Here is a 10,716-nt window from a genome sequence, read left to right as displayed (position 1 = left end):
AAGAGTGAAATAAGAAAGAATACTTTGTTGAAGTGCTTTTTAAAATTAAACAAATTATACTACTTAATATTGACATTAATCCTTTTTAATTCAACGGTTTAGAAAAAAAAGTCGTGTGGAAGATAAATAATTAATTTTATGAAATTTAATATCTGTTAGTCTAGCAAAAACCAACATATGTAGATTTAGTATGAAATATTTTAAATAAGAGCGGTATTAGAAATTCTGGAAACGGTTTGGACTCCATTGTTGTATATTACATATCACAATATAAGTAATTTTGTAAAATCCAAGACCTGCTAATCCAACAAAAACAAATACACATATAACGAGAGCGTTTATTTAAGACTCTTATTCTGTACAAATTGGATAAAATTTCAAAAATTTATAACGCGTCAATTTCATGCATATGAATTACAATGTCGCGTACCCTTTGCTTGAAAAGGACGCTGTCAAAATTTAAACCTTCAAAACCACTTTCATTAACCTTGTCGCCTTCCTTTTGGTTATCGGCAGCTTCGATGATTTTTATGGAATCCTCTTTACTTATCAGTTTAATCTTCGTTAATATTGTTGATAACATCATTCCAAACTGTGAATATTTCTTCCAGTCTTGGCTTAGCATTTCCCTTGGTAATAACTTGTGGGGATCGCAACCTAGTTCACTCGCAAATTTAGAAAAACTTTGGTAGTAAATATCCAAATATTCTTCCAATTTGTCGAATAACTTTTTACAACCACTTGTATAGAAAAAATATGACAAATCGTGAACAGGAGTCGAGGCAAATACTAGCTGAAAATCCAACAACTTCATGGATTCAACTTCAGTGGGAATATGAGGATCCTATAATTAATTAACATCATATAGGTATGTAAAAAAAAATATTAAAGTATTTACGCACCTGATACTTGAACATCATATTATTAGACCAACAGTCACCATGAACTATTCCGGAGTATTGACCCTTGTAATCACAACTTTCCAAAAAGATCTCTTGGGTGTTATCAACATATTTTCTAAATTTTTCTAAAACAATTTCGTCTTCGTCAGGATTTAAACTCTCTTGTGTGTCTTTTAAGCTGGCCTTCAAAAAAGTCAAAAAACGTTCTTTTTCACCTAAATTTTTCCAAATAGGGTGCAATGAAGCAGTTAGTCTAGCAAATTCTTCCGGTTTTTTGTTTTTCAAACAGAAAGATATTGCGTGGTAATGTCCATAAGTTTCAAATATCAATTTAGCATGTGCGTCATCCAGAAGTAAATCTTTTTCTCTCAAAATATATCCCATCTTTGTGATGTCTTCAAAAACTATTATCTCCCTTCCAATCTGGCTGTTGCTTGTGAAATACCTTGCTATAGAATCGAATGGTTTTGATACATGCTGTTCTTGCTCAAATTGTCTAAAAGCAGGAACAATTTCCGAGTAGAAGGAGATTTCATTCTGGTACACCATATCCATTGATTGTTCTTCTCGCCTCGTCTTTTCCACGGGGGCTTTCTTAATTGCCAAGTAATATATGGAATTACTTTCGTCATCCTTAACTGACACTTTGTAAAATTCACCCAAAAAACCATCTCCCTTAAGTGCGTTTAAGTTCAAATCGATAGTAAATTTACTTAGATTCAATTTTTTAGTGGCGTCAGTAACGACACTTCTAAGTTGTTTTTCAACATCTTTTGCACCAGACATATTTATTTTATCACTGAGATCACTTAGGTTGGAATAATTTGTGTTAAAATGAAGTTGTGTGAATTTTTTACTTTTATAAGTAACACAAAAATTTATCTAATCTTGAAAAACTTTATCGATATTATCATCTCTTAAATGACTAGGTACTGTTTTAAACAAATTGTTACTTGTATTTTAAGTAATCTCGTTTCAATTGTATAAGCTGTTCATCAAAATGACTATTAGAATTATTAGAGCATTACTTGAGTAATAAAAAGTGACTTTACTTTTTCGATGTCTATAAGCATCTAAATAAGGTATACCTAACGCACTAGTAAACATTTTATTATATATATGTATATTTGTTTTGAGTGGAAATTTTGTAACTTCTTAGAAAGATCAGACATTTTATTAATACAGTGGAACTTCATTACTCGAACTACGATGTGCCATGTAAGGTGTTCGTGTTTTTATTTTATTTATTTTATTTATTTAAAAATGACATAAGGCAGAGGCTGGCGCCTCTTATGCCCAAGGGACAGTTGTATACAAATTTAATTTATATACAAAGCATGGATTACCAGTTGTGATGACCAATGAACAAGGTATTTAATGCTATCTTGAAACTGGTTAAATATGAAGAATTGTCTCATTTTTGTGTTGAAAGCATATTTACATGTATTGAATTACTCATTTTAAAGAATTAGTCTAAAGAGTTTAGACAGTACTTCCCTCGCTGCCGGAATCGTGACGACTGCATGCCTATTGTGTTTTTTTTCGTATTACATTTTTGTAGCGGGGCATTTTAAAATAAATTGAGTATTAATTTTTTCAATTTTGTCATTATTTGGAACTGACATCTTTGTCATTTTTTTGTGATTGCTATGACTGCTTATTAAAAAAACAAAAACTGTCAAGCGTGAACAGATAAAAGAAACACCTTGTATAGTACTTGTAATTTAAGACAAATAGCCATAACACTTATCACAGGCCTGCGAAATATAACTTTTAAATTCCCTTTTAAATAATATTGTTTTTTTTTAGGTATTTATGTATGCCGAATTAAAATATAACTCTAGTTTTTTTGTAGCACATCGAGATTTATTTTTATGTAGGCCTAAATATTCATAGGTTTTCAAACAATTTTTATGAAAAAATAAAATATAAAGAATATAAAATTGAATGTTTATTTATTAAATGAACTAAATTAGTCATAAACAAGACTTAAAAAAACAAATAAATCAAGAAGCTTCTTTTTTTCTTTCTTCAAAGCTCTGATTTAAGCGTTTTCTCTTGTATTCACGATAGGATATGTTATTGCTGTTACATTTTTCGTATTATATCATTTTATATTTGAACAGCAAAAGTAACAATCGTCTGTATGATTTTGTGGCTCCATCCAAATCATTGGTGTCAGCAAACTTATCTGAAGAATTAACCCATTTCCGAGAAGACATTAGTAATTTTTGTTTAAATTCAGGGTAGTAAGCGCATAGTCGACACAAATAACTCTTACTAAGCTGAACACGAAATGAAATATCAACACCATTATCCATACTTATTATTACCACAAAATCTAGAAATTAATTTTTATAGTACTAAGAACAAAACTGAAAAAAATATTTTTTGCAGAAACTGTACGTGATAGAAATTTTTGCAATTTTTTTTTATACATGAGTGTCTAAGACCTACCAAAATTACTACTTGATTTTGTTAGGGGAAAACCATCGCAGGCCTGTGTTATCAATCTGTAGACGTGACGGTGAAACACAAACTAAACTAAAACATGTTTTCTACGAATTGGAATAACTGGATGACAATGCCGACGGTCCAGACTTTTTTATTGCTCTGACTTCTGTTTATTGAATAAAACACTACATTTTTTCGTTTTTTAGATGCTGTAATTCACATTCGGTTAATTATAACTTGTCTAGATCTAGAGGAGCATCCCCTAGCCACCCCCCAGCCTTGTCTTGGGGTTATGAAAAGTAGTAAGAAAATTTGAAAGTAACAAATTGCCCAGTGGATTCCATTACTGTACGTCCTTAGGTTATCCTCGATAAGAAAAACAAGTATTTATGTTTATACATCGGAAGAATGTCACGTAGAAATTAGTTTCATTTGAATGAGTTCGTCCCCTCATAACAGAGGATCAAAACAATTAACTGGTAAGGTACAATCGACAAAATGTTTTAAATATCATTATTATAATTCCTATTAAATTAAGATGTTTGTATTTTCACATTTTCGGGAAAATGGGGTCACTTGTTCTTAATTTGATCAATAAAAAATATTAATGCTATGATGAATTACAAATAAAAACTCATCATATTTTGCACATCTTGGGTAGAATTTATTCGGCAACATTTTGAGATAACGTCATCAGTTTTTTGGGGGAAATAAGCAGATTTATTTTGATTAACAATTTACCATGCTTACAATGACCTTAAAACGTCTGCAAGATTTCAAAGTATTCAGTTTTGCAATTCTTGATTAAAGCAATAAAATAAATTCACGCATTCATTAATTTTTTTGAGTCACCCTGTATATGCAAATCCGAAAAATATGAATGAAAAGATAAATCACAAGTATTGTCCCATCAAATTTTGCACATTTAAGATAGGATTTATTTAGCAAAATTTTGAGGTGAAGTCCTCAATTTTTTAGGGGGGGGATGAGAAAATATATTTTGACTAAAAATTTAACATGTCTATGATAACTGTAAAACATCTCCAAGATTTCAAAGTATTCGGTTTTGTAGTTCCTGATTAAATCAATTAAATAGATTCACCCACTCATTAATTTTTTTGAGTCACCCTGTATATGCAAATCCAAAAAATATGAATGGAATGGTAAATCACAAGTACAGACTCATCATATTTTGTACATTTTAGATAGGATTTATTCGGTAAACTTTTGAGCAAACGTCATCAATTTTTTGGAGGGGATAACTCAATATATTTTGATTAAAAATTTATCATGCTTATCATAACTCTAAACCATCTGCAAGATTTCAAAGCATTCGGTTTTGCAGATTCAAAATTAAATGGCAAAATGTTGTTTCATAATTTTGATTTTTTTCCCAAAAATCTTGAAATGACGTCATCGCATTATTGGTGAGGATGATTATACAAATTTTGGTTAGCGTTTTACCATCTACATGATATTCTTAATGTAAGTACAAAATTTCACAACGATCGGTTCAGTACTTTTGGAGATTATCTGTCTAGTAAAAATCCCGGACGGCAGACAGGCGGACAGACAGACGGAAACGGGAGACCTATTTCTTCGTACTCTAGGGGTCATGAAAGATCGAGAAAACGTAAAGTAGAGAATCGGCCGACGGACTCGATTACAATACTTCCTTTGCTTACGCTCGGGAAGTAAAAAAAACTCCAATAATTATTATCAGATCGAATGTGCAGTTATTAATTATGTAGTCAAATATAGCAAATTAGTACACTACATGTATCAAAATAATACAAAAATATAAAATAATTATTACAGTAAATCAAATAGACAATTAAAATATCCATCATAATTATAATGCATGAAATCATTCACTTGTTAACCAATATTTCAATCTACATATATTTAAATACATTAATTTCCTTGTTTCAGAATTGAATTGGTAACACATTAAAAAAATCTGTAACATCATCACAAAATTTTATAATGGGAACAATCACTTGAAACATACACGTAGCATACGTCTTTACCTTTACTTTAAGATTACGCACATAACTTTTATTTTAACTTATAAGGGTAGGTATCATAAAAAAATTGGTCGAAAGTTGTTTCGACAGAACTTTCCTCTCTCCTGAAATACAATTAAACATATTCAGCATTTTCAAATGGGCGCACCCTCAGAGGCGTCCGTCATTGTTTCTCTGTCATAGTGAACTTTTCTACCCTGTTTAGATTAGTGCCTAATAGATTGATTCGCATAGTGTGTTGACCATGACACTTAAGTTTATGTTTTCATGTGTTATTGTTTGCGATTTAAATAAGTAAATTTAAAAACCACCTTCTTCTGAAGTGTGCATGTTACGCCACTGACTGACAGTCCGTTGTCAGATTCTGATGACTCACCATGTTGAACTTAAAATAATCCTTCTTTAACAACCCTTGTTCTTCAACATTAGGTAATATCAATCTGAGGCTCAATTTATGTTTATACATCGAAAGAATATCACGTAGAAATTAGTTTCATTTGAATGAGTTTGTCTTGTTAGAACACAAGACTAAAATTATTAATTATATCTCCAAAAATTCATATTTGACAAATCATCGCTGGAATCCAAAGAAACCTTGGATCAAAAACTTTACGTTACTAATGTTGATGCAAAAAAATTGACTGTGGAAGAAATTTAATAAAACCCGGCTTCAAAGCGACTACATCTGTTTTAAAACGTATTCAAATAGCATGTCAAGGTTAATAAGACAAGATAAGGCAACTTATGAACAAAATATTGCCCTGAACGCGAACCAAAAGCAGTTTTACAATATCCAGTTCTAAAATCAAGTAATCGTAACTTGTGTGACGCCTTGACTGAAATCTGGGAAATTTTTACGTCGAAATTTGAATCAGTTTACACTTTGGAGGACACAAGTAATTTGCCGCAGCTCTCTTCGCCAGATTTTAGCGAACATCTTATAAATGTAGTATTCGAAGAGAACACTGTCAAACATCATCTCCTCACTCTAAATTCATCATCGGCCTCCGGAATCGACCGTATATCTCCTTTTCTATTGAAAAGTTACACTCACTCACTCGCTTTCCGCCTAACCATGTTGATGCAAAACTCATTTCAAACTCATGCTCTCCCTGAAATCTGATTGAAAACACTAGTGGTCCCGATCTTTAAGAAGGGAAATAAATTGGACCCCAATAACTACCGTTCAATCAGTCTATTAAGCGTGGTATCGAAAATTATGGAGCACACCTTTCCTACTTCGAAATAATATTATTCCCCCTAACCAACATGACTTTACCCTTGTAAGATCGATTTCCACCAATCGACTACCATGTATTAATGACTGGACTTTATCACTTGAAAATCACGATCCTGTAGACATCATATATGTAGACTTCGCCAAAGCTTTCCACATGGTCCCACATGAAAGACTTCCTATCAAACTTAAGCACTTTGGGATCAATGGCGACCTTCACCTCTAGCTCTCTAGCTATCTAAAGAACAGATCTTTGCAAGTAAAAGTAGGAAATACGTTATTATCTACTAAATCAGCTGTAAGTGAGATTCCACAAGGATCAGTACTGGGTCCCATCCTATTCCTGATATTTGTCTCTGATCTCTCATCACTTCTCACGACTAAATCCTTCTTATATGCTGACGACTTGAAATTCTATGGCAATCCAACTCATGCCCATCAGACCCTTCAAACCAACATCAATTGTCTGTCTTATTGGAGTGCAGTTTGGCAAATGCCTATTAACCCTGAAAAATGTGTGGCACTTCACTTGGGATCAAACAATCCAATGTGTGCATGCCATCTTGGACCGTAACATGTTGGAGTATGTGCAGCGGTATGCTACTCGCATCCCCTACGGTAGAACACGCCCACCGTACGAAGCACACCTCAGAATGTCAAAATTAACAACCTTTGAATACAGGAGACATAAGGGTGATCCAATCTTTTGCTTTCGCGTTCTACACAATCAGTTCACCGTGGAACTGTCTCATTTCTCTTTCTCTGTGTCTATTTTCCTTAAATACCGATGACCGATCAAGAAAAAAACCTACAGGACACGCCACACACAATAATTCCTACCAAACCGCATTTTTACTTCCCGAGCGTAAGCAAAGGAAGTATTGTAATCGAGTCCGTCGGCCGACTCTCTACTTTTACGTTTTCTCGATCTTTCATGACCCCTAGAAGACGAAGAAATAGGTCTCCCATTTCCGTCTGTCTGTCCGTCTGTCCGTCTGTCCGTCTGTCCGTCTGTCCGTCTGTCCGTCTGTCCGTCTGTCCGTCTGTCCGTCTGTCCGTCCGTCTGTCCGTCTGTCCGTCTGTCCGTCTGTCCGTCTGTTGTCACGGATTTTTATTAGACAGATAATCTCCGAAAGTACTCGACCGATTGTTGTGAAATTTTGTACTTATATTAAGAATATCATGTAGATGGTAAAACGCTAACCAAAATTTGTCTAATCATCCCCACCACTAATGCGATGACGTCACTTCAAAATTGTACATAGTAAATGGGTTTTCAATTGTATAAAATAACATAGTCCTACACATGTAGTTTACAACTCTGAATCGACTTTTCACCCGAAACGTCCAGATTTTTGGAAAAAAAATCAAAATTATAAAACAACATTTTGAAATTTAATTTTTAATCTGCTAACCAGAATGCTTTGAAATGTTGCAGATGTTTTAAGGCTATAAAGAGCATCATAAATCTTTAGTCAAAAAATATTTGCTTATCCCCTCCAAAAACTTGATGACGTCAGCTCAAAAGTTTGTGGAATAAATGATATCTAAAATGTACAAAATATGATGAGTCTGTACTTGTGATCTATCACTCCATTCATATTTTTTGGATTTGCATATACAGGGTGACTCAAAAAAATTAATGAATGCGTAAATTTATTTTACTGATTTACTCAGAAACTACAAAACCGAACGCTTTGAAATCTTGCAGACGTTTTAAGGTTATAAAGAGCATAATAAATGTTTAGTCAAAATATATTTGCTTATCCCCTCCAAAAACTTGATGACGTCAGCTCGAAAGTTTGCCGAATAAATCATATCTAAAATGTACAAAATATGATGAGTCTGTACTTGTCATTTATCACTCCATTCATATTTTTTGGACTTGCATATACAGAGTGACTCAAAAAAATTAATGAATGCGTAAATATATTTTATTGATTTAATCAGGAACTACAAAACGGAATGCTCTGACATCTTGCAGATGTTTTAAGGTTATGAAGAGCATAATAAATGTTTAATCAAAATATATTTGCTTATCCCCTCCAAAAACTTGATGACGTCAGCTCGAAAATTTGCCGAATAAATCATATCTAAAATGTATTAAATATGATTAGTTTGTACTTGTGATCTATCACTCCATTCATATTTTTTGGATTTGCATATACAGGGTGATTCAAGAAAATAAATGAAAGCGTAAATTTATTTTACTGATTTACTCAGGAACTAGAAAACCGAATGCCTCGAAATCTTGAAGATATTTTAAAATTATCATAAGCATGGTAAATTTTTGATCAAAATGTATTTGGTCGTCCCCCCTAAAAAATTTATGACGTCACCACAAAATTTTGCTGAATAAATCCTATATAAAATGTACAAAATATGGTGAATCTCTTCTTGTGATTTATCATTCTATTCAAATTTTTTCGATTTGCATATACAGGGTGACTCAAAAAAATTAATGAATGGGTAAATTTATTTTATTGATTTAATCAGGAACTACAAAACCGAATGCTTTAAAATCTTGCAGATGTTTTAAGGTTATAAAGAGCATAATAAATTTTTAGTCAAAATATATTTGGTTATCTTCTACAAAAAACTGATGACGTCAGCTCAAAAGTTTGCCGAATAAATCGTATCTAAAATGTACAAAATATGATGAGTCTGTACTTGTGATTTATCATTCCATTCATATTTTTGGATTTGCATATGCAGGGTGACTCAAAAAAATTAATGAAGGCGTGAATTTATTTTATCGATTTAATCAGGAATTACAAAACCGAATGCTTTGAAATCTTGGGAATATTTTAAAGTTATTATAAGCATGGTAAACTTTTGTTCAAAATGTATTTGTTCATCCCTCCTAAAAAAATTGATGACGTCACCCTTAAATTTTGCTGAATAAATCCTATCTAAAATGCAAAAAATATGATGAGTTTGTACTTGTGATTTATCATTCCATTCATATTTTTTAGATTTTCTTAAGAGGTGGTTCAAAAAAATTAATGAAGTCAATTTATTTTATTGATTAAATTAAAGGCAACACTTATTATTAGTATTACACCCCAACCAACCCAATTTGGTAGACACAAAATTTGTTAAAGGAAAAACTCGGTTGAAACATAAGGGTAGCACGCTTATTTACATCGACTTTAACATTACAGACCTGCATTTGTTTTATGCGTTCACTTGATTCCACGAATGTGAAATAGACATGTTTATAATCAACCAATTGTGAATTTCACCGTCAAGAATTAAAATAAAACCCAATGTTTTATATAATAAGCGGAAGTCGAAGCAATAAAACCGACGGTCGTTTTGTTTACAGTTTCTGTGTTTGGCTCTCACGTATGCTGTTACGCCTGTCATCTTAAATTAACAATGTTTATACATACACGATTTTCAGTTGCCTCTGATACGTAGGTATACGTGAGTAAATTGTTTCGTTATTTTATTGATTATTACAAATCAATATTCAAACGACCCAATTCATTTTCCCGAAAATTTGAGAATATAATAATTTTATTCTTAGTATTACACTACATCTATCCCAACTGATATACGTGTCCTTGCAAAAATATTGATGACGTCATCGCAATTTTTTTTTAAATTCCCACTACAAAAATGTAATGAGAAAAAAAACACAATAGGCATGCAGTCGTCAAGTTTCCGACAGCGAGGGAAGTACTGTCTAAACTCTTTAGACCAATTTTTAATTCCTGGAATAACCTACCCGCCGCCACAATTGAAGCTCCATCTCTCAACTCATTCAAGAATAGGATTAATGTTCTATAACTTTTATTTCTTTATTTTTATTATTTCATTCTTTTTACTTCCCGAGCGTAAGCAAAGGAAGTATTGTAATCGAGTCCGTCGGCCGACTCTCTACTTTTACGTTTTCTCGATCTTTCATGACCCCTAGAAGACGAAGAAATAGGTCTCCCATTTCCGTCTGTCTGTCCGTCTGTCCGTCCGTCTGTCCGTCCGTCTGTCCGTCCGTCTGTCCATCCGTCTGTCCGTCCGTCTGTCCGTCCGTCTGTCCGTCCGTCTGTCCGTCCGTCTGTCCGTCTGCCGTCCCGGATTTTTATTAGACAGA

General features: G+C 32.9%; 1 protein-coding gene across 1 annotated transcript; it reads right to left on the bottom strand.

Annotated features, from left to right (window-relative positions):
* Positions 1-324: 324 nt before the first annotated feature.
* LOC135136048 (uncharacterized) lies at positions 325-1,688 on the bottom strand. The gene is made up of 2 exons (XM_064065176.1): positions 903-1,688; positions 325-844 (listed from the first exon to the last, which is right to left on the bottom strand). The coding sequence occupies exons 1-2, from the start codon at positions 1,686-1,688 to the stop codon at positions 386-388; spliced, it is 1,245 nt and encodes a 414-aa protein (XP_063921246.1). The 3' UTR covers positions 325-385.
* Between the last annotated feature and the right edge of the window lie 9,028 nt (positions 1,689-10,716).

This window comes from Zophobas morio, unplaced genomic scaffold, assembly GCF_036711695.1.
Source record: "Zophobas morio isolate AGI-343-1 ecotype UQ-CSIRO unplaced genomic scaffold, CSIRO_AGI_Zmor_V1 ptg000026l, whole genome shotgun sequence".
Lineage (NCBI taxonomy): Eukaryota > Metazoa > Arthropoda > Insecta > Coleoptera > Tenebrionidae > Zophobas > Zophobas morio.
Note: the sequence above shows the minus strand (reverse complement) of the source record. Positions and strands in the feature narration are given on the sequence as shown.